General features: G+C 45.4%; 1 protein-coding gene across 1 annotated transcript; it reads right to left on the reverse strand.

Annotated features, from left to right (window-relative positions):
* Nucleotides 1-9,875: 9,875 nt before the first annotated feature.
* tmsb2 (thymosin beta 2) lies at nt 9,876-13,173 on the reverse strand. Its single transcript, XM_036943241.2, has 3 exons — nt 12,921-13,173; nt 10,802-10,906; nt 9,876-10,070 (listed from the first exon to the last, which is right to left on the reverse strand). The coding sequence occupies exons 2-3, from the start codon at nt 10,899-10,901 to the stop codon at nt 10,033-10,035; spliced, it is 138 nt and encodes a 45-aa protein (XP_036799136.1). The 5' UTR covers nt 10,902-10,906; nt 12,921-13,173; the 3' UTR covers nt 9,876-10,032.
* Between the last annotated feature and the right edge of the window lie 10,906 nt (nt 13,174-24,079).

The following is a 24,079-nucleotide window of genomic DNA, read 5'->3' on the forward strand; positions in this document are numbered from 1 at the left end:
GGAGTCATAAAACTGATAAAGGGAGCTGGAGGTGAGAGGCTAGACGTGCCAGGACTGGCGACGCCAGCGACCCATGTGCCTCCACCAAAACAGCGATAGCACTGCAGATAGTTCAAAAGAAAGCATACCTCACAAACTATTACACATGAGCCTGGGGTGGCCCAAGCCTTTTGGGTGCCCTAAGCACGGCTTGGTTGGGGGGGCCCACACCTACATCTTATTAACAGACATATAGGAGCAATTAGGGTTAAGTGCACTGCTCAAGGTTACATCAACATATTATTCACCTAGTCAGCTCAGGGACTCAAACCAGCAACCTTTTGGTTACTGGCACAACATTCCGCTAGGCTACCTGCCACCCATAGGGCATTGGTTAAAAGTAGTGCACTTAAAACATTTTAGTGGCCTCCCTCTTGACAGTGGAGATGAACATTTAACTTTTAAAGTCAATTTCCTGCAATTCTACACATTTTTCCATGGGAAAGACCATTTAAGCTAATTTCCTAATTTCCTGCCAGTCTACACATTTCCTAAGGATTTATGCCATGTTTACATGATCTGAGTGAGAATGACTAACAAAATCAATGGGGGGCCCCCTTGAGGTCAGGGCCCCTGGGCACGGTCAGTATTCGGTTGTGATTACTACAAGTTTAGATAGATTGGTAGTTAGTCTAGCCAACTAACAATTGTTAACTGACATGGCTAATTGAATGACTATCAGTGACAGACATAACAAGAGAACAACTAATGATGCACATCTACGGCTGGGCGACATGGCCAACATATATCACGGCATTTAAAAAAATGGACGGTATAACAGTATAATACACTATATTTATGTTTTTGATTAATAAAAGTTCTACATTTGCTTTATGAGTAGTGTGACCCTAGGGTGGCAACACATACATTCTAAGTGATTTCAATGGGTCTTTCTCCATTCTGATTGGTTTATACTGTTTAATTAAACTTCAACCTAAAATCATTTCCTGCATTTCCATCAATTTCTACATTTCCTGTACTCATTTCAGATCATTTTTATGTTTAAATTATTGTGACAGGGTAGGAACCAAGGTGTTTCCTAGGAGACCCTATAATCTTTGACTACATTGAATGTTTTCTCTTAGCTACTTCATGTAGCTAACATATTCATGCTTTGCGTATTCCTCTTTGATTTAGAAAATACTGTTGCACAAACAACATGCTGATTTAGGTGTACACCATCACTGGTATTAGCAGGTTGTAAAGTTAATTATGTTTTCTCTGACTCAGTATGCTTATTAGCTAGCTGGTAAGCTAACTAGCGATTAGCATTAACGACTGTCAAGATTTAGGCCCAACTTGCTAAGAAAAGACAAACTAGCTGTTTGCAGATGTAAGAAACACAAACTAATATTGTAGTTGTAGAACACTAGTGGGATTTATATTAAGAAGCAAAGTGAAAATGGCATCGGTGTCATCAACGTTGTTGCATGTGCTGCATTGGGGCATTGGTGCTGCATTGGGGCGGCAGGGTAGCCTAGTGGTTAGAGCGTTGGACTAGTAACCGGAAGGTTGCAAGTTCAAACCCCCGAGCTGACAAGGTACAAATCTGTCGTTCTTTCCCTGAACAGGCAGTTAACCCACTGTTCCTAGGCCGTCATTGAAAATAAGAATTTGTTCTTAACTGACTTGCCTAGTTAAATAAAGGTTAAATTTTTTTTTTTTTTAAATGGACCATGCAGACTGAATACTAGTGTCTTAAGGTCAAGCAACAACAAATACGCTCCTTGAGTGATGGGGGTGGGGCTTTGGTCAGTGTGGAATGTGTCAAGGAGAGAGATCAATGAAGTAGTGAAGTAAACTATAAAAATGGACATTACACGTATCACTTTAACAACCCAAACATTCAAATACCGTTATAGAAAGTAAAGTAAAAACCCAAACCGGTCTGTGCATCAATACCGGTATATCGTAAAATACGGTATAACGCACAGCCCTTTGCACAACCACATTTTGAAAAGCACCTGGTGTATTCTACTATTCTAACGCTCAATACTAAATTGAGACCCTGACTGAGTTCCTACATTTTTTAAAACAACACTTGATCAGTGGCTGGGGGACCTAAGCGACCACTTATATCATATATGCCTGAAACCAGCCCTGCATTAAAACAATACAATAAGATCTGAATGAGAGTCATAGGAACTCGTTATCAGTGATACCAGTCTCCCTTACAGGTGTGTGTATACCAAGAAGTATACGGACAATAAATGTAGCTCTGATTGTTGGACTGAGTTTTTGACCTGGTTTTCAATACTACAGTGATATCAGGCTTGTAAATGTATTAATTATGATTAATGAAATGTCTAAACTGTAGATGTGAATGTGCTGATTTAACTTCTCTCCCAGGCAAAGCTGTCTGCAAAAACCCACTATAGCCATGATAATTCCATCCATTCAAGAACCATGTATTATTTAATTTATTGTATTGGTAGCCTAATTTTGTGTTCTGTGTGTTCTGTGTTTGTCTAATGCACTATATATTCTCAGTAGGGACTGTCCATACCCCCTTTGAGACTGCTATATTATTCTCAAACATCAGAAATCATCAGAGAAAGTCAGACTCAAATCTGTTGTTTTGTATTACACTCTTTTGTCTTTATTTCATAAAGAAAAGTAAAAAGTGAATTATGAAAACACCTCCATAATCCCCCCACCTTCTTCTCCCCGACCTCTCTCAGCCTGGATGCCTGACTTGATTTGGTGAAGGCTAGGGGGTAAGGGTTATGGGGGTAGAGGCTAGGGGGTAAGGGCTAGGGGGTAGAGGCTAGAGGGCAAGGGAGTAAGGGTTAGGGAGTAAGGGGGTAAGGGCTAGGGAGTAAGGGGGTAAGGGTTAGGGAGTAAGGGGGTAAAGACTAGGGGGTAAGGGCTAGGGAGTATGGGCTAGGGGGTAAGGGCTAGGGGGTAAGGGGGTACATGCTAGGGGGTAAGGGCTTGGGGGTAGAGGCTAGAGAGTAAGGGGGTAAGGGCTAGGGGGTAAGGGCTAGTGGGTAGAGGCTAGGGAGTAAAGGGGTAGAGGCTAGGGGGTAAGGGTTAGGGAGTAAGGGGGTACATGCTAGGGGGTAAGGGCTTGGGGGTAGAGGCTAGAGAGTAAGGGCTAGGGGGTAAGGGCTAGGGAGTAAGGGCTAGGGGGTAAGGGCTAGGGAGTATGGGCTAGGGAGTAAGGGCTAGGGAGTAAGGGCTAGGGGGTAAGGGCTAGGGAGTATGGGCTAGGGAGTAAGGGCTAGGGGGTAAGGGCTAGGGGGTAGAGGTTAGGGAGTAAGTGGGTAAAGGCTAGGGGGTAAGGGCTAGGGGGTAGAGGCTAGGGAGTAAAGGGGTAGAGTCTAGGGGGTAAAGGGGTAGAGGCTAGGGAGTAAAGGGGTAGAGGCTAGGGAGTAAAGGGGTAGAGGCTAGGGGGTAAAGGGGTAGAGGCTAGGGAGTAAAGGGGTAGAGAATAGTTAGAGGCTAGGGAGTAAAGGGGTAGAGGCTAGGGGGTAAAGGGGTAGAGTCTAGTTAGAGGCTAGGGAGTAAAGGGGTAGAGGCTAGGTAGAGGCTAGGGAGTAAAGGGGTAGAGGCTAGGTAGAGTCTAGGGAGTAAAGGGGTAGAGGCTAGGTAGAGCCTAGGGAGTAAAGGGGTAGAGACTAGGTAGAGACTAGGGAGTAAAGGGGTAGAGGCTAGGTAGAGACTAGGGAGTAAAGGGGTAGAGACTAGGTAGAGGCTAGGGAGTAAAGGGGTAGAGACTAGGGAGTAAAGGGGTAGAGACTAGGGAGTAAAGGGGTAGATACTAGGGTGTAAAGGGGTAGAGGCTAGGTAGAGGCTAGGGAGTAAAGGGGTAGAGGCTAGGTAGAGGCTAGGGAGTAAAGGGGTAGAGTCTAGGGGGTAAAGGGGTAGAGGCTAGGGAGTAAAGGGGTAGAGGCTAGGGAGTAAAGGGGTAGAGGCTAGGGGGTAAAGGGGTAGAGGCTAGGGAGTAAAGGGGTAAAGGCTAGTTAGAGGCTAGGGAGTAAAGGGGTAGAGGCTAGGGGGTAAAGGGGTAGAGTCTAGTTAGAGGCTAGGGAGTAAAGGGGTAGAGGCTAGGTAGAGGCTAGGGAGTAAAGGGGTAGAGGCTAGGTAGAGTCTAGGGAGTAAAGGGGTAGAGGCTAGGTAGAGCCTAGGGAGTAAAGGGGTAGAGGCTAGGGAGTAAAGGGGTAGAGGCTAGGGAGTAAAGGGGTAGAGGCAAGGGGGTAAAGGGGTAGAGGCTAGGGAGTAAAGGGGTAGAGGCTAGTTAGAGGCTAGGGAGTAAAGGGGTAGAGGCTAGGGGGTAAAGGGGTAGAGTCTAGTTAGAGGCTAGGGAGTAAAGGGGTAGAGGCTAGGTAGAGGCTAGGGAGTAAAGGGGTAGAGGCTAGGTAGAGTCTAGGGAGTAAAGGGGTAGAGGCTAGGTAGAGCCTAGGGAGTAAAGTGGTAGAGACTAGGTAGAGGCTAGGGAGTAAAGGGGTAGAGGCTAGGTAGAGACTAGGGAGTAAAGGGGTAGAGACTAAGTAGAGGCTAGGGAGTAAAGGGGTAGAGACTAGGGAGTAAAGGGGTAGAGACTAGGGAGTAAAGGGGTAGATACTAGGGTGTAAAGGGGTAGAGGCTAGGTAGAGGCTAGGGAGTAAAGGGGTAGAGGCTAGGTAGAGACTAGGGAGTAAAGGGGTAGAGACTAGGGAGTAAAGGGGTAGAGACTAGGGAGTAAAGGTGTAGAGGTTAGGGAGTAAAGGGGTAGAGGCTAGGGAGTAAAGGGGTAGAGGCTAGGTAGAGGCTAGGGAGTAAAGGGGTAAAGGCTAGGGAGTAAAGGGGTAAAGGCTAGGGAGTAAAGGGGTAAAGGCTAGGGAGTAAAGGGGTAGAGACTAGGGAGTAAAGGGGTAGAGGCTAGGGAGTAAAGGGGTAGAGGCTAGGGAGTAAAGGGGTAGAGGCTAGGGAGTAAAGGGGTAGAGACTAGGGAGTAAAGGGGTAGAGGCTAGGGAGTAAAGGGGTAGAGACTAGGTAGAGACTAGGGAGTAAAGGGGTAGAGACTAGGTAGAGGCTAGGGAGTAAAGGGGTAGAGACTAGGGAGTAAAGGGGTAGAGACTAGGGAGTAAAGGGGTAGATACTAGGGTGTAAAGGGGTAGAGGCTAGGTAGAGGCTAGGGAGTAAAGGGGTAGAGGCTAGGTAGAGGCTAGGGCTAGTGGGTAGAGGCTAGTAAGGGCTAGTGGGTAGAGGCTAGGGAGTAAAGGGGTAGAGGCTAGGGGGTAAGGGTTAGGGAGTAAGGGGGTACATGCTAGGGGGTAAGGGCTTGGGGGTAGAGGCTAGAGAGTAAGGGCTAGGGGGTAAGGGCTAGGGAGTAAGGGCTAGGGGGTAAGGGCTAGGGAGTATGGGCTAGGGAGTAAGGGCTAGGGAGTAAGGGCTAGGGGGTAAGGGCTAGGGAGTATGGGCTAGGGAGTAAGGGCTAGGGGGTAAGGGCTAGGGGGTAGAGGTTAGGGAGTAAGTGGGTAAAGGCTAGGGGGTAAGGGCTAGGGGGTAGAGGCTAGGGAGTAAAGGGGTAGAGTCTAGGGGGTAAAGGGGTAGAGGCTAGGGAGTAAAGGGGTAGAGGCTAGGGAGTAAAGGGGTAGAGGCTAGGGGGTAAAGGGGTAGAGGCTAGGGAGTAAAGGGGTAGAGAATAGTTAGAGGCTAGGGAGTAAAGGGGTAGAGGCTAGGGGGTAAAGGGGTAGAGTCTAGTTAGAGGCTAGGGAGTAAAGGGGTAGAGGCTAGGTAGAGGCTAGGGAGTAAAGGGGTAGAGGCTAGGTAGAGTCTAGGGAGTAAAGGGGTAGAGGCTAGGTAGAGCCTAGGGAGTAAAGGGGTAGAGACTAGGTAGAGACTAGGGAGTAAAGGGGTAGAGGCTAGGTAGAGACTAGGGAGTAAAGGGGTAGAGACTAGGTAGAGGCTAGGGAGTAAAGGGGTAGAGACTAGGGAGTAAAGGGGTAGAGACTAGGGAGTAAAGGGGTAGATACTAGGGTGTAAAGGGGTAGAGGCTAGGTAGAGGCTAGGGAGTAAAGGGGTAGAGGCTAGGTAGAGGCTAGGGAGTAAAGGGGTAGAGTCTAGGGGGTAAAGGGGTAGAGGCTAGGGAGTAAAGGGGTAGAGGCTAGGGAGTAAAGGGGTAGAGGCTAGGGGGTAAAGGGGTAGAGGCTAGGGAGTAAAGGGGTAAAGGCTAGTTAGAGGCTAGGGAGTAAAGGGGTAGAGGCTAGGGGGTAAAGGGGTAGAGTCTAGTTAGAGGCTAGGGAGTAAAGGGGTAGAGGCTAGGTAGAGGCTAGGGAGTAAAGGGGTAGAGGCTAGGTAGAGTCTAGGGAGTAAAGGGGTAGAGGCTAGGTAGAGCCTAGGGAGTAAAGGGGTAGAGGCTAGGGAGTAAAGGGGTAGAGGCTAGGGAGTAAAGGGGTAGAGGCAAGGGGGTAAAGGGGTAGAGGCTAGGGAGTAAAGGGGTAGAGGCTAGTTAGAGGCTAGGGAGTAAAGGGGTAGAGGCTAGGGGGTAAAGGGGTAGAGTCTAGGTAGAGGCTAGGGAGTAAAGGGGTAGAGGCTAGGTAGAGTCTAGGGAGTAAAGGGGTAGAGGCTAGGTAGAGCCTAGGGAGTAAAGTGGTAGAGACTAGGTAGAGGCTAGGGAGTAAAGGGGTAGAGGCTAGGTAGAGACTAGGGAGTAAAGGGGTAGAGACTAAGTAGAGGCTAGGGAGTAAAGGGGTAGAGACTAGGGAGTAAAGGGGTAGAGACTAGGGAGTAAAGGGGTAGATACTAGGGTGTAAAGGGGTAGAGGCTAGGTAGAGGCTAGGGAGTAAAGGGGTAGAGGCTAGGTAGAGACTAGGGAGTAAAGGGGTAGAGACTAGGGAGTAAAGGGGTAGAGACTAGGGAGTAAAGGTGTAGAGGTTAGGGAGTAAAGGGGTAGAGGCTAGGGAGTAAAGGGGTAGAGGCTAGGTAGAGACTAGGGAGTAAAGGGGTAAAGGCTAGGGAGTAAAGGGGTAAAGGCTAGGGAGTAAAGGGGTAAAGGCTAGGGAGTAAAGGGGTAGAGACTAGGGAGTAAAGGGGTAGAGGCTAGGGAGTAAAGGGGTAGAGGCTAGGGAGTAAAGGGGTAGAGGCTAGGGAGTAAAGGGGTAGAGACTAGGGAGTAAAGGGGTAGAGGCTAGGGAGTAAAGGGGTAGAGACTAGGTAGAGACTAGGGAGTAAAGGGGTAGAGACTAGGTAGAGGCTAGGGAGTAAAGGGGTAGAGACTAGGGAGTAAAGGGGTAGAGACTAGGGAGTAAAGGGGTAGATACTAGGGTGTAAAGGGGTAGAGGCTAGGTAGAGGCTAGGGAGTAAAGGGGTAGAGGCTAGGTAGAGGCTAGGGCTAGTGGGTAGAGGCTAGTAAGGGCTAGTGGGTAGAGGCTAGGGAGTAAAGGGGTAGAGGCTAGGGGGTAAGGGTTAGGGAGTAAGGGGGTACATGCTAGGGGGTAAGGGCTTGGGGGTAGAGGCTAGAGAGTAAGGGCTAGGGGGTAAGGGCTAGGGAGTAAGGGCTAGGGGGTAAGGGCTAGGGAGTATGGGCTAGGGAGTAAGGGCTAGGGAGTAAGGGCTAGGGGGTAAGGGCTAGGGAGTATGGGCTAGGGAGTAAGGGCTAGGGGGTAAGGGCTAGGGGGTAGAGGTTAGGGAGTAAGTGGGTAAAGGCTAGGGGGTAAGGGCTAGGGGGTAGAGGCTAGGGAGTAAAGGGGTAGAGTCTAGGGGGTAAAGGGGTAGAGGCTAGGGAGTAAAGGGGTAGAGGCTAGGGAGTAAAGGGGTAGAGGCTAGGGGGTAAAGGGGTAGAGGCTAGGGAGTAAAGGGGTAGAGAATAGTTAGAGGCTAGGGAGTAAAGGGGTAGAGGCTAGGGGGTAAAGGGGTAGAGTCTAGTTAGAGGCTAGGGAGTAAAGGGGTAGAGGCTAGGTAGAGGCTAGGGAGTAAAGGGGTAGAGGCTAGGTAGAGTCTAGGGAGTAAAGGGGTAGAGGCTAGGTAGAGCCTAGGGAGTAAAGGGGTAGAGACTAGGTAGAGGCTAGGGAGTAAAGGGGTAGAGGCTAGGTAGAGACTAGGGAGTAAAGGGGTAGAGACTAGGTAGAGGCTAGGGAGTAAAGGGGTAGAGACTAGGGAGTAAAGGGGTAGAGACTAGGGAGTAAAGGGGTAGATACTAGGGTGTAAAGGGGTAGAGGCTAGGTAGAGGCTAGGGAGTAAAGGGGTAGAGGCTAGGTAGAGGCTAGGGAGTAAAGGGGTAGAGTCTAGGGGGTAAAGGGGTAGAGGCTAGGGAGTAAAGGGGTAGAGGCTAGGGAGTAAAGGGGTAGAGGCTAGGGGGTAAAGGGGTAGAGGCTAGGGAGTAAATGGGTAAAGGCTAGTTAGAGGCTAGGGAGTAAAGGGGTAGAGGCTAGGGGGTAAAGGGGTAGAGTCTAGTTAGAGGCTAGGGAGTAAAGGGGTAGAGGCTAGGTAGAGGCTAGGGAGTAAAGGGGTAGAGGCTAGGTAGAGTCTAGGGAGTAAAGGGGTAGAGGCTAGGTAGAGCCTAGGGAGTAAAGGGGTAGAGGCTAGGGAGTAAAGGGGTAGAGGCTAGGGAGTAAAGGGGTAGAGGCTAGGGGGTAAAGGGGTAGAGGCTAGGGAGTAAAGGGGTAGAGGCTAGTTAGAGGCTAGGGAGTAAAGGGGTAGAGGCTAGGGGGTAAAGGGGTAGAGTCTAGTTAGAGGCTAGGGAGTAAAGGGGTAAAGGCTAGGTAGAGGCTAGGGAGTAAAGGGGTAGAGGCTAGGTAGAGTCTAGGGAGTAAAGGGGTAGAGGCTAGGTAGAGCCTAGGGAGTAAAGTGGTAGAGACTAGGTAGAGGCTAGGGAGTAAAGGGGTAGAGGCTAGGTAGAGACTAGGGAGTAAAGGGGTAGAGACTAGGTAGAGGCTAGGGAGTAAAGGGGCAGAGACTAGGGAGTAAAGGGGTAGAGACTAGGGAGTAAAGGGGTAGATACTAGGGTGTAAAGGGGTAGAGGCTAGGTAGAGGCTAGGGAGTAAAGGGGTAGAGGCTAGGTAGAGACTAGGGAGTAAAGGGGTAGAGACTAGGGAGTAAAGGGGTAGAGACTAGGGAGTAAAGGTGTAGAGGTTAGGGAGTAAAGGGGTAGAGGCTAGGGAGTAAAGGGGTAGAGGCTAGGTAGAGACTAGGGAGTAAAGGGGTAAAGGCTAGGGAGTAAAGGGGTAAAGGCTAGGGAGTAAAGGGGTAAAGGCTAGGGAGTAAAGGGGTAGAGACTAGGGAGTAAAGGGGTAGAGGCTAGGGAGTAAAGGGGTAGAGGCTAGGGAGTAAAGGGGTAGAGGCTAGGGAGTAAAGGGGTAGAGACTAGGGAGTAAAGGGGTAGAGGCTAGGGAGTAAAGGGGTAGAGACTAGGGAGTAAAGGGGTAGAGGCTAGGGAGTAAAGGGGTAGAGGCTAGGTAGAGACTAGGGAGTAAAGGGGTAGAGGCTAGGTAGAGCCTAGGGAGTAAAGGGGTAAAGGCTAGGGAGTAAAGGGGTAGAGGCTAGGGAGTAAGGGGTAGAGGCTAGGGGGTAAAGGGGTAGAGGCTAGGGAGTAAGGGGTAGAGGCTAGGGGTAAAGGGGTAGAGGCTAGGGAGTAAGGGGTAGAGACTAGGGAGTAAAGGGGTAGAGGCTAGGGAGTAAAGGGGTAGAGGCTAGGGAGTAAAGGGGTAGAGGCTAGGGAGTAAGGGCTAGGTGTTGTTTCTGGCCCAATACTGGCAGCCAGGCTACAACTATATTCCCCTGATGATAGATAGACCCCTGTGAAGATATCAATCTGTGTCCCAAATGACACCATATTCTCTATATAGTGGACCAGGTCAATATTATTGCACTATATAAGGAATAGGGTTACATTAGGGATGCATCCCATGTACCCTCCTCCACTACTGCATCTCCCAGGGCCCTACAGCACCCTGTTATACAATACAAAGTAACTTCAAGTAGAATACTGAGACAAACAAAGTGCTTTTGTTGGTGGCATCTCTGCCTCCTCTCCTGTTTTCCTCCTCACGGCCTCTTCACCAAGTCACATCAAGGCGTTGCGTCCCCTTTCCTTTCCTGTTCAATGGCTGAAACAGAAGACAGGAAGACATGCATGTCAGTGCACACACCTGTATGGAGATTTGAATGTGAGTTGGGCTCCGGTGGTGGGTGGTTGCATTGCAGAGACGATACAGTGTCTGTCCCAAATGGTACCCTGTTCCCTATATAGTGCACTACTTTGACCTGGGCCTAAAGGGAGAGAGTGATGTTGCTGATTCAGTGATTTGTAGTAGACAAGTGTTTGTATATTGCAGGCCTAAAGGAAGGTTGACAGCGGTCGAACTGACCACCTATGAGAGAGGGAGAGATCCACAAAGAATTAGAAAACAAACCCGATTTTGATAAACTGCCATATCTACTGGGTGAAATACCACAGTGTGCATCACAGCAGCAATATGTGTGACCTGTTGCAAGAAAAGGGCAACCAGTGAAGAACAAACACCATTGTAAATACAACCCATATGTATGTTTATTTATTTTCCCTTTTGTACTTTAACTATTTGCACATCGTTACAAGACTGTATATATACATAATATGACATTTGTAATGTCTTTATCATTGTGGAACTAAAGTTTACTGTTCATTTTTATTGTTTATTTCACTTTTGTACATTATCTAGTTCACCTACTTCGGCAATGTTAACCTATGTTTCCCATGCCAATAAAGCCCCTTGAATTGAATTGAGAGAGAGAGAGAGAGAGAACTGCAGAGACAAATCTTCCCCTACGACACCCTTTAAAACACATGATCACTCACTCTCTTTGGTTGGCAAGGGGTTCTTTTCTATCGTCTCAGTCTTCTTCAGTTTGGTCTTGTCAAAGCAGGTGATCTCTGTCAGGTCAGGTTTGTCAGACATAGTGGCTGTGAAGGAGAGAGAGATGGAGCAGGGAGAGAGAGATGGAGCAGGGAGGGAGAGATGGAGCAGGGTGGGATAGAGAGATGGAGCAGGGAGGGATAGAGAGATGGAGCAAGGAGGGATAGAGAGAGATGGAGCAGGGAGGGAGAGAGGGAGATGGAGCAGGGAGGGAGAGATGGAGCAGGGAGGGATAGAGAGAGATGGGACAGGGAGGGAGAGAGAGAGATGGAGCAGGGAGAGAGAGAGAGATGGAGCAGGGAGAGAGAGAGATGGAGCAGGGAGGGAGAGAGGCAGAGAGAAATCATCATGTGTCAGTTATTTGACCTTTGCTGGTCCCTGTAAAACCAGCTGACAAATAATCTACACAGGCAGAATCTTGCGTTGGGAACGTTGGCACCCACACACCTCCCCTTTCCTCTCATCTAGGATGACACCATCCATTCTGCCTCCACCATGACACCATCCATTCTGCGTCCAACATGACACCATCCATTCTGCCTCCAACATGACACCATCCATTCTGCCTCCAACATGACACCATCCATTCTGCCTCCACCATGACACCATCCATTCTGCCTCCACCATGACACCATCCATTCTGCCTCCAACATGACACCATCCATTCTGCCTCCAACATGACACCATCCATTCTGCCTCCAACATGACACCATCCATTCTGCCTACACCATGACACCATCCATTCTGCCTCCAACATGACACCATCCATTCTGCCTCTAACATGACACCATCCATTCTACCTCCACCATGACACCAGCCATTCTGCCTCCAACATGACACCAGCCATTCTGCCTCCAACATGACACCATCCATTCTGCCTCCAACATGACACCAGCCATTCTGCCTCCAAAATGACACCATCCATTCTGCCTCCAACATGACACCAGCCATTCTGCCTCCAACATGACACCAGCCATTCTGCCTCCAACATGACACCATCCATTCTGCCCCCAACATGACACCAGCCATTCTGCCTCCAACGTGACACCATCCATTCTGCCTCCAACATGACACCATCCATTCTGCCTCCAACATGACACCATCCATTCTGCCTCCAACATGACACCATCCATTCTGCCGCCAACATGACACCAGCCATTCTGCCTCCAACATGACACCATCCATTCTGCCCCCAACATGACACCAGCCATTCTGCCTCCAACGTGACACCATCCATTCTGCCTCCAACATGACACCATCTATTCTGCCCCCAACATGACACCAGCCATTCTGCCTCCAACATGACACCATCCATTCTGCCTCCAACATGACACCATCCATTCTGCCTACCCTGCTCTTTCTTTCTTTCTTTCTTTCTTTCTTTCTTTCTTTCTTTCTTTCTTTCTTTCTTTCTTTCTTTCTTTCTTTCTTTCTTTCTTTCTTTCTTTCTTTCTCTCTCTCTCTCTCTCTCTCTCTCTCTCTCTCGCGCTCTCTCTCTCTCTCTCTCTCTCTCTCTTCCTATTCACCTTCTAATCTCTGCATCCTTGCCATCTTGTCTCTTCCTGAGTCTCAGCACTGTTCCACGATATTAAAATGCACTCCTGGCTAGCATTGCCTCTTTCATAGCCCAGCCCTACCTCAGCCCCATCCCAGCCCTAGTTCAGGCCCATCCCAGCCCTACCTCAGCCCCCATCCCATCCCTACCTCAGCCCCATCCCGGCACTACCTCAGCCCCATCCCAGCCCTACCTCAGCCCCATCCCAGCCCTAGCTCAGCTCCATCCCAGCCCTAGTTTAGCCCCAGACCAACTCAACTCAATCCTGCCTTGCTCACTTCATAACCCTGCTCTACTCAAATCCTACCACAGCACCTCTTACTCTCTCCATCTATCTTTTAATGAATTAATTCTCTCTATCCTTCCATCCCTCCATCAGATCAGTACACTTCAGTGTTCAGCCACAACCCAGATCCTTTGTTTCAGTACACAGAGACAAAGCTAAATGAATAAAAATGGGATGAGAGAGAGAGAGAGCGAGAGAGAGGAGAGAGACTGAGGCTTACCTTTGTTCCACACAGCAGTGTGCTTTAATCCTCCAGGGCAAGGTTGGAAAGAGATGGAGGTAGACAAGGCTGTGAGTGTCTTCCGGTTTCTGCACGTCTAGGTCTGCACCAGGGTGTGGGTTTAAGAGAGAAAAGGGGAGGAGGGAGGAGGGGAGATGGGGAGGAGGGAGAAACTGAGAGGGAGGGGGAGAGAGGAAGCACTAAAAGATAGGCAGAGAGAGAGAGAGAGAGAGAGAGAGAGCGAGAGAGAGAGGACGATATAAGTCTGTCGTCTCCCTTCTCTTTCTCCATCTAGTTAATATTCATGTTCTCCAGGGAAGACGGGCCAACCAGCAGCAGGCTGTCGTGCTGTGCTGAACTGCTTATGAAGATAGCATATGATGCACTATTTAATCAATGCACTGAGGTGATTTTGGGGTATTGGCATTCTGAGGTCAGGGACAGATGACGTAACACTGGAATGTCTCAAAATATAATTATTTATTTATTTTTCACAAGTAAAATAATTCAATTGGTTTTGATAATAAATATGGTGGAACTATTGCCCTTTTCTAAATACTGTATTTTGTCTGTACAGTATACCATTTTCTAATATTTTTCCTTCATGGATGAATGTTTTCCTTCTAAATGGCACCCTATACCCTTTATACCAGGGCCAATGGTGTTCTGCTTCAAAATTAGGGCACTATATAGGGAATAGTGTACCGTGTCTGAACTGACCCATTAGAAGGAGTCAGCCAGTAGGAATGAACCCTCTGTACACAGCACATACACTACATCCATTAGCTGACATCATACCTTCTTTGATTAAAACCCTTACATCTCCCAGAGGATTGTATTACAGTTTCATACGGCATGGCTGGACAGGGCCCCTGCTCATGTCTATTTTAGAACAGGCTGCTCACTCATATCTCTCCAACCATTGAAACAGTGGATCAAAATAAGACATGACTCATTTATAGCAGGACCTTGGTTTTTGACATTTGGTGACCCCCCCCCCACACACACACACACACACACACTCACTCACTCACTCCAGGATGGGAACAGGTCTGTTTGGTAGTGTCCTCCAGGGTCATACAGTACGTTGTGATATGTGTGGTGATTATGCTTGATGTCCTGGGTAGGCAAGGTGATGGGTGGTTTACCATCATTGTGAAATCATCAATGAGTCATGGCCCTGAGTCCCAAATGGCACCCTATGTCATATGGGGAATAATGAACCCTGTTCAAAAGTAGTGCACTATGTAGGGATAGGGTGCCATTTGGGACATAGACATTATTGCCCATTCACAGAGGTACACTCTAGCAGTCTGCAGTGCCCTCTAGTGGTCATTGTGGAAATGTACAGCTCTTAACTCACTTTCAAATCTAATTTTATTTGTCACATGCTCTGAATACATTTGGTGTAGACTTTACCATGAAATGTTTACTTACAAGCCCTTAAGCAACAATACAGAGTTTAGTAATAGTAACACAATAACTATAAAATTCACAGGAATTGCGCTATATACAGGGAGTACCAGTACCAGATCAATGTGGAGCTATATACAGGGTGTACCAGTACCAGATCAATCTGGAGCTATATACAGGAAGTACCAGTACCAGATCAATCTGGAGCTATATACAGGGTGTACCAGTACCAGATCAATGTGGAGCTATATACAGGGTGTACCAGTACCAGATCAATCTGGAGCTATATACAGGAAGTACCAGTACCAGATCAATGTGGAGCTATATACAGGGTGTACCAGTACCAGATCAATGTGGAGCTATATACAGTATACAGGAAGTACCAGTACCAGATCAATGTGGAGCTATATACAGGGAGTACCAGTACCATATCAATGTGGAGCTATATGCAGGGAGTGCCAGAAGCATGTAGATATGTAGATATGTAGATAGACATGAAAGCAGGGTAAAGTGACTAGGCATCAGGATAGATAATAATACGGTATTTGAGGTAGATATGTACATGAAGGCAGGGTAAAGTGACTAGGCATCAGGATAGATAATAATAAGGTATTTGAGGTAGATATGTACATGAAAGCAGGGTAAAGTGACTAGACATCAGGATAGATAATAATAAGGTATTTGAGGTAGATATGTACATGAAGGCAGGGTAAAGTGACTAGGCATCAGGACAGATAATAAGGTATTTGAGGTAGATATGTACATGAAGGCAGGGTAAAGGGACTAGGCATCAGGATAGATAATAATAAGGTATTTGAGGTAGATATGTACATGAAGGCAGGGTAAAGTGACTAGACATCAGGATAGATAATAATAAGGTATTTGAGGTAGATATGTACATGAAGGCAGGGTAAAGTGACTAGGCATCAGGATAGATAATAATAAGGTATTTGAGGTAGATATGTACATGAAAGCAGGGTAAAGTGACTAGACATCAGGATAGATAATAATAAGGTATTTGAGGTAGATATGTACATGAAGGCAGGGTAAAGTGACTAGGCATCAGGACAGATAATAAGGTATTTGAGGTAGATATGTACATGAAGGCAGGGTAATGTGACTAGGCATCAGGATAGATAATAATAAGGTATTTGAGGTAGATATGTACATGAAGGCAGGGTAAAGTGACTAGGCATCAGGACAGATAATAAGGTATTTGAGGCAGATATGTACATGAAGGCAGGGTAAAGTGACTAGACATCAGGATAGATAATAATAAGGTATTTGAGGTAGATATGTACATGAAGGCAGGGTAATGTGACTAGACATCAGGATATATAATAATAAGGTATTTGAGGTAGATATGTACATGAAGGCAGGGTAAAGTGACTAGGCATCAGGATAGATAATAATAAGGTATTTGAGGTAGATATGTACATGAAGGCAGGGTAAAGTGACTAGGCATCAGGATAGATAATAATAAGGTATTTGAGGTAGATATGTACATGAAGGCAGGGTAATGTGACTAGACATCAGGATATATAATAATAAGGTATTTGAGGTAGATATGTACATGAAGGCAGGGTAAAGTGACTAGGCATCAGGATAGATAATAATAAGGTATTTGAGGTAGATATGTACATGAAAGCAGGGTAATGTGACTAGGCATCAGGATAGATAATAATAAGGTATTTGAGGTAGATATGTACATGAAGGCAGGGTAATGTGACTAGGCATCAGGATAGATAATAATAAGGTATTTGAGGTAGATATGTACATGAAGGCAGGGTAAAGTGACTAGGAATCAGGATAGATAATTATAAGGTATTTGAGGTAGATATGTACATGAAGGCAGGGTAAAGTGACTAGACATCAGGATAGATAATAATAAGGTATTTGAGGTAGATATGTACATGAAGGCAGGGTAAAGTGACTAGGCATCAGGACAGATAATAAGGTATTTGAGGCAGATATGTACATGAAGGCAGGGTAAAGTGACTAGACATCAGGATAGATAATAATAAGGTATTTGAGGTAGATATGTACATGAAGGCAGGGTAAAGTGACTAGACATCAGGACAGATAATAATAAGGTATTTGAGGTAGATATGTACATGAAGGCAGGGTAAAGTGACTAGACATCAGGATAGATAATAATAAGGTATTTGAGGTAGATATGTACATGAAGGCAGGGTAAAGTGACTAGGCATCAGGATAGATAATAATAAGGTATTTGAGGTAGATATGTACATGAAGGCAGGGTAAAGGGACTAGGCATCAGGATAGATAATAATAAGGTATTTGAGGTAGATATGTACATGAAGGCAGGGTAAAGAGACTAGACATCAGGATAGATAATAATAAGGTATTTGAGGTAGATATGTACATGAAGGCAGGGTAAAGTGACTAGGCATCAGGATAGATAATAATAAGGTATTTGAGGTAGATATGTACATGAAGGCAGGGTAAAGTGACTAGGCATCAGGATAGATAATAATAAGGTATTTGAGGTAGATATGTACATGAAGGCATGGTAATGTGACTAGGCATCAGGATAGATAATAATAAGGTATTTGAGGTAGATATGTACATGAAGGCAGGGTAAAGTGACTAGGCATCAGGACAGATAATAAGGTATTTGAGGTAGATATGTACATGAAGGCAGGGTAAAGTGACTAGGCATCAGGATAGATAATAATAAGGTATTTGAGGTAGATATGTACATGAAGGCAGGGTAATGTGACTAGGCATCAGGATAGATAATAATAAGGTATTTGAGGTAGATATGTACATAAAGGCAGGGTAAAGGGACAGGATCAAGATAGATAATAATAAGGTATTTGAGGTAGATATGTACATGAAGGCAGGGTAAAGAGACTAGACATCAGGATAGATAATAATAAGGTATTTGAGGTAGATATGTACATGAAAGCAGGGTAATGTGACTAGACATCAGGATAGATAATAATAAGGTATTTGAGGTAGATATGTACATGAAGGCAGGGTAAAGTGACTAGGCATCAGGATAGATAATAATAAGGTATTTGAGGTAGATATGTACATGAAAGCAGGGTAAAGTGACTAGGCATCAGGATAGATAATAATAAGGTATTTGAGGTAGATATGTACATGAAAGCAGGGTGTGTGTGTTTGTTTTGTGTCGGTATGTGTGTGTGTTTGTGATGTGTGTGTGTTTGTGATGTGTCGGTATGTGTGTGTGTTTGTGATGTGTGTGTGTTTCTTTTGTGTCGGTATGTGTGTGTGTTTGTGATGTGTCGGTATGTGTGTGTGTTTGTGATGTGTCGGTATGTGTGTGTGTTTATGATGTGTGTGTGTTTGTGATGTGTCGGTATGTGTGTGTTTTTGTGATGTGTGTGTGTTTGTGATGTGTGTGTGTTTGTTTTGTGTCGGTATGTGTGTGTGTTTGTTTTGTGTCGGTATGTGTGTGTGTTTGTGATGTGTGTGTGTTTGTGATGTGTTGGTATGTGTGTGTGTTTGTGATGTGTGTGTGTTTGTTTTGTGTCGGTATGTGTGTGTGTTTGTGATGTGTGTGTGTTTGTGATGTGTCGGTATGTGTGTGTGTTTGTGATGTGTGTGTGTTTGTGATGTGTCGGTATGTGTGTGTGTTTGTTATGTGTGTGTGTTTGTGATGTGTCGGTATGTGTGTGTGTTTGTGATGTGTGTGTGTTTGTGATGTGTCGGTATGTGTGTGTTTGTGATGTGTGTGTGTTTGTTTTGTGTCGGTATGTGTGTGTGCTTGTGATGTGTGTGTGCTTGTTTTGTGTTGGTATGTGTGTGTGTTTGTGATGTGTCGGTATGTGTGTGTGTTTGTGATGTGTCGGTATGTGTGTGTGTTTGTGATGTGTGTGTGTTTGTGATGTGTCGGTATGTGTGTGTGTTTGTGATGTGTGTGTGTTTGTGATGTGTCGGTATGTGTGTGTGTTTGTGATGTGTGTGTGTTTGTTTTGTGTCGGTATGTGTGTGTGTTTGTTTTGTGTCGGTATGTGTGTGTGTTTGTGATGTGTGTGTGTTTGTGATGTGTCGGTATGTGTGTGTGTTTGTGATGTGTGTGTGTTTGTGATGTGTCGGTATGTGTGTGTGTTTGTGATGTGTGTGTGTTTGTGATGTGTCGGTATGTGTGTGTGTTTGTGATGTGTGTGTGTTTGTGATGTGTCGGTATGTGTGTGTGTTTGTGATGTGTGTGTGTTTGTGATGTGTCGGTATGTGTGTGTGCTTGTGATGTGTGTGTGTTTGTGATGTGTCGGTATGTGTGTGTGTTTGTGATGTGTGTGTGTTTGTTTTGTGTCGGTATGTGTGTGTGTTTGTTTTGTGTCGGTATGTGTGTGTGTTTGTGATGTGTGTGTGTTTGTGATGTGTCGGTATGTGTGTGTGTTTGTGATGTGTGTGTGTTTGTGATGTGTCGGTATGTGTGTGTGTTTGTGATGTGTGTGTGTTTGTGATGTGTCGGTATGTGTGTGTGTTTGTGATGTGTGTGTGTTTGTTTTGTGTCGGTATGTGTGTGTGTTTGTGATGTGTCGGTATGTGTGTGTGTTTGTGATGTGTCGGTATGTGTGTGTGTTTGTGATGTGTGTGTGTTTGTGATGTGTCGGTATGTGTGTGTTTTTGTGATGTGTGTGTGTTTGTGATGTGTATGTATGTGTGTGTGTTTGTGATGTGTGTGTGTGTGTTTGTTTTGTGTCGGTATGTGTGTGTGTTTGTTTTGTGTCGGTATGTGTGTGTGTTTGTGATGTGTGTGTGTTTGTGATGTGTCGGTATGTGTGTGTGTTTGTGATGTGTGTGTGTTTGTTTTGTGTCGGTATGTGTGTGTGTTTGTGATGTGTGTGTGTTTGTGATGTGTCGGTATGTGTGTGTGTTTGTGATGTGTGTGTGTTTGTGATGTGTCGGTATGTGTGTGTGTTTGTGATGTGTGTGTGTTTGTGATGTGTCGGTATGTGTGTGTGTTTGTGATGTGTGTGTGTTTGTGATGTGTCGGTATGTGTGTGTGTTTGTGATGTGTGTGTGTTTGTTTTGTGTCGGTATGTGTGTGTGCTTGTGATGTGTGTGTGCTTGTTTTGTGTTGGTATGTGTGTGTGTTTGTGATGTGTCGGTATGTGTGTGTGTTTGTTATGTGTGTGTGTTTGTGATGTGTCGGTATGTGTGTGTGTTTGTGATGTGTGTGTGTTTGTGATGTGTCGGTATGTGTGTGTGTTTGTGATGTGTGTGTGTTTGTTTTGTGTCGGTTTGTGTGTGTGCTTGTGATGTGTGTGTGCTTGTTTTGTGTTGGTATGTGTGTGTGTTTGTGATGTGTCGGTATGTGTGTGTGTTTGTGATGTGTCGGTATGTGTGTGTGTTTGTGATGTGTGTGTGTTTGTGATGTGTCGGTATGTGTGTGTGTTTGTGATGTGTGTGTGTTTGTGATGTGTCGGTATGTGTGTGTGTTTGTGATGTGTGTGTGTTTGTTTTGTGTCGGTATGTGTGTGTGTTTGTTTTGTGTCGGTATGTGTGTGTGTTTGTGATGTGTGTGTGTTTGTGATGTGTCGGTATGTGTGTGTGTTTGTGATGTGTGTGTGTTTGTGATGTGTCGGTATGTGTGTGTGTTTGTGATGTGTGTGTGTTTGTGATGTGTCGGTATGTGTGTGTGTTTGTGATGTGTGTGTGTTTGTGATGTGTCGGTATATGTGTGTGTTTGTGATGTGTGTGTGTTTGTGATGTGTCGGTATGTGTGTGTGCTTGTGATGTGTGTGTGTTTGTGATGTGTCGGTATGTGTGTGTGTTTGTGATGTGTGTGTGTTTGTTTTGTGTCGGTATGTGTGTGTGTTTGTTTTGTGTCGGTATGTGTGTGTGTTTGTGATGTGTGTGTGTTTGTGATGTGTCGGTATGTGTGTGTGTTTGTGATGTGTGTGTGTTTGTGATGTGTCGGTATGTGTGTGTGTTTGTGATGTGTGTGTGTTTGTGATGTGTCGGTATGTGTGTGTGTTTGTGATGTGTGTGTGTTTGTTTTGTGTCGGTATGTGTGTGTGTTTGTGATGTGTCGGTATGTGTGTGTGTTTGTGATGTGTCGGTATGTGTGTGTGTTTGTGATGTGTGTGTGTTTGTGATGTGTCGGTATGTGTGTGTTTTTGTGATGTGTGTGTGTTTGTGATGTGTATGTATGTGTGTGTGTTTGTGATGTGTGTGTGTGTGTTTGTTTTGTGTCGGTATGTGTGTGTGTTTGTTTTGTGTCGTTATGTGTGTGTGTTTGTGATGTGTGTGTGTTTGTGATGTGTCGGTATGTGTGTGTGTTTGTGATGTGTGTGTGTTTGTTTTGTGTCGGTATGTGTGTGTGTTTGTGATGTGTGTGTGTTTGTGATGTGTCGGTATGTGTGTGTGTTTGTGATGTGTGTGTGTTTGTGATGTGTCGGTATGTGTGTGTGTTTGTGATGTGTGTGTGTTTGTGATGTGTCGGTATGTGTGTGTGTTTGTGATGTGTGTGTGTTTGTGATGTGTCGGTATGTGTGTGTGTTTGTGATGTGTGTGTGTTTGTTTTGTGTCGGTATGTGTGTGTGCTTGTGATGTGTGTGTGCTTGTTTTGTGTTGGTATGTGTGTGTGTTTGTGATGTGTCGGTATGTGTGTGTGTTTGTGATGTGTCGGTATGTGTGTGTGTTTGTGATGTGTGTGTGTTTGTGATGTGTCGGTATGTGTGTGTGTTTGTGATGTGTGTGTGTTTGTGATGTGTCGGTATGTGTGTGTGTTTGTGATGTGTGTGTGTTTGTTTTGTGTCGGTATGTGTGTGTGTTTGTTTTGTGTCGGTATGTGTGTGTGTTTGTGATGTGTGTGTGTTTGTGATGTGTCGGTATGTGTGTGTGTTTGTGATGTGTGTGTGTTTGTGATGTGTCGGTATGTGTGTGTGTTTGTGATGTGTGTGTGTTTGTGATGTGTCGGTATGTGTGTGTGTTTGTGATGTGTGTGTGTTTGTGATGTGTCGGTATGTGTGTGTGTTTGTGATGTGTGTGTGTTTGTGATGTGTCGGTATGTGTGTGTGTTTGTGATGTGTGTGTGTTTGTGATGTGTCGGTATGTGTGTGTGTTTGTGATGTGTGTGTGTTTGTGATGTGTCGGTATGTGTGTGTGTTTGTGATGTGTGTGTGTTTGTGATGTGTCGGTATGTGTGTGTGTTTGTGATGTGTGTGTGTTTGTTTTGTGTCGGTATGTGTGTGTGTTTGTGATGTGTGTGTGTTTGTGATGTGTCGGTATGTGTGTGTGTTTGTGATGTGTGTGTGTTTGTTTTGTGTCGGTATGTGTGTGTGTTTGTGATGTGTGTGTGTTTGTTTTGTGTCGGTATGTGTGTGTGTTTGTGATGTGTGTGTGTTTGTGATGTGTCGGTATGTGTGTGTGTTTGTGATGTGTGTGTGTTTGTTTTGTGTCGGTATGTGTGTGTGTTTGTGATGTGTGTGTGTTTGTTTTGTGTCGGTATGTGTGTGTGTTTGTGATGTGTGTGTGTTTGTGATGTGTCGGTATGTGTGTGTGTTTGTGATATGTGTGTGTTTGTTTTGTGTCGGTATGTGTGTGTGTTTGTGATGTGTCGGTATGTGTGTGTGTTTGTGATGTGTCGGTATGTGTGTGTGTTTGTGATGTGTGTGTGTTTGTGATGTGTCGGTATGTGTGTGTTTTTGTGATGTGTGTGTGTTTGTGATGTGTCGGTATGTGTGTGTGTTTGTGATGTGTGTGTGTTTGTTTTGTGTCGGTATGTGTGTGTGTTTGTTTTGTGTCGGTATGTGTGTGTGTTTGTGATGTGTGTGTGTTTGTGATGTGTCGGTATGTGTGTGTGTTTGTGATGTGTGTGTGTTTGTTTTGTGTCGGTATGTGTGTGTGTTTGTGATGTGTGTGTGTTTGTGATGTGTCGGTATGTGTGTGTGTTTGTGATGTGTGTGTGTTTGTGATGTGTCGGTATGTGTGTGTGTTTGTGATGTGTGTGTGTTTGTGATGTGTCGGTATGTGTGTGTGTTTGTGATGTGTGTGTGTTTGTGATGTGTCGGTATATGTGTGTGTTTGTGATGTGTGTGTGTTTGTTTTGTGTCGGTATGTGTGTGTGCTTGTGATGTGTGTGTGCTTGTTTTGTGTCGGTATGTGTGTGTGTTTGTGATGTGTCGGTATGTGTGTGTGTTTGTGATGTGTCGGTATGTGTGTGTGTTTGTGATGTGTGTGTGTTTGTGATGTGTCGGTATGTGTGTGTGTTTGTGATGTGTGTGTGTTTGTGATGTGTCGGTATGTGTGTGTGTTTGTGATGTGTGTGTGTTTGTGATGTGTCGGTATGTGTTTGTGATGTGTGTGTGTTTGTGATGTGTCGGTATGTGTGTGTGTTTGTGATGTGTGTGTGTTTGTTTTGTGTCGGTATGTGTGTGTGTTTGTGATGTGTGTGTGTTTGTTTTGTGTCGGTATGTGTGTGTGTTTGTGATGTGTGTGTGTTTGTGATGTGTCGGTATGTGTGTGTGTTTGTGATGTGTGTGTGTTTGTTTTGTGTCGGTATGTGTGTGTGTTTGTGATGTGTCGGTATGTGTGTGTGTTTGTGATGTGTCGGTATGTGTGTGTGTTTGTGATGTGTGTGTGTTTGTGATGTGTCGGTATGTGTGTGTTTTTGTGATGTGTGTGTGTTTGTGATGTGTATGTATGTGTGTGTGTTTGTGATGTGTGTGTGTGTGTTTGTTTTGTGTCGGTATGTGTGTGTGTTTGTTTTGTGTCGGTATGTGTGTGTGTTTGTGATGTGTGTGTGTTTGTGATGTGTCGGTATGTGTGTGTGTTTGTGATGTGTGTGTGTTTGTTTTGTGTCGGTATGTGTGTGTGTTTGTGATGTGTGTGTGTTTGTGATGTGTCGGTATGTGTGTGTGTTTGTGATGTGTGTGTGTTTGTGATGTGTCGGTATGTGTGTGTGTTTGTGATGTGTGTGTGTTTGTGATGTGTCGGTATGTGTGTGTGTTTGTGATGTGTGTGTGTTTGTGATGTGTCGGTATGTGTGTGTGTTTGTGATGTGTGTGTGTTTGTTTTGTGTCGGTATGTGTGTGTGCTTGTGATGTGTGTGTGCTTGTTTTGTGTTGGTATGTGTGTGTGTTTGTGATGTGTCGGTATGTGTGTGTGTTTGTTATGTGTGTGTGTTTGTGATGTGTCGGTATGTGTGTGTGTTTGTGATGTGTGTGTGTTTGTGATGTGTCGGTATGTGTGTGTGTTTGTGATGTGTGTGTGTTTGTTTTGTGTCGGTATGTGTGTGTGCTTGTGATGTGTGTGTGCTTGTTTTGTGTTGGTATGTGTGTGTGTTTGTGATGTGTCGGTATGTGTGTGTGTTTGTGATGTGTCGGTATGTGTGTGTGTTTGTGATGTGTGTGTGTTTGTGATGTGTCGGTATGTGTGTGTGTTTGTGATGTGTGTGTGTTTGTGATGTGTCGGTATGTGTGTGTGTTTGTGATGTGTGTGTGTTTGTTTTGTGTCGGTATGTGTGTGTGTTTGTTTTGTGTCGGTATGTGTGTGTGTTTGTGATGTGTGTGTGTTTGTGATGTGTCGGTATGTGTGTGTGTTTGTGATGTGTGTGTGTTTGTGATGTGTCGGTATGTGTGTGTGTTTGTGATGTGTGTGTGTTTGTGATGTGTCGGTATGTGTGTGTGTTTGTGATGTGTGTGTGTTTGTGATGTGTCGGTATGTGTGTGTGTTTGTGATGTGTGTGTGTTTGTGATGTGTCGGTATGTGTGTGTGCTTGTGATGTGTGTGTGTTTGTGATG

This window comes from Oncorhynchus mykiss, chromosome 14 (assembly GCF_057628025.1).
Source record: "Oncorhynchus mykiss isolate SJ-2025 chromosome 14, ASM5762802v1, whole genome shotgun sequence".
NCBI classification, from domain to species: domain Eukaryota; kingdom Metazoa; phylum Chordata; class Actinopteri; order Salmoniformes; family Salmonidae; genus Oncorhynchus; species Oncorhynchus mykiss.

Bases quoted from the DNA above. Each gene is read 5' to 3' on its own strand.
- tmsb2 (XM_036943241.2), bottom strand. From the start codon at position 10,901: ATGTCTGACAAACCTGACCTGACAGAGATCACCTGCTTTGACAAGACC. The intron at 10,071-10,801 runs GTGAGTGATCAT...CTTCTGTTTCAG, and splicing joins CCCCTTGCCAACCAAAGAGA to CCATTGAACAGGAAAGGAAA.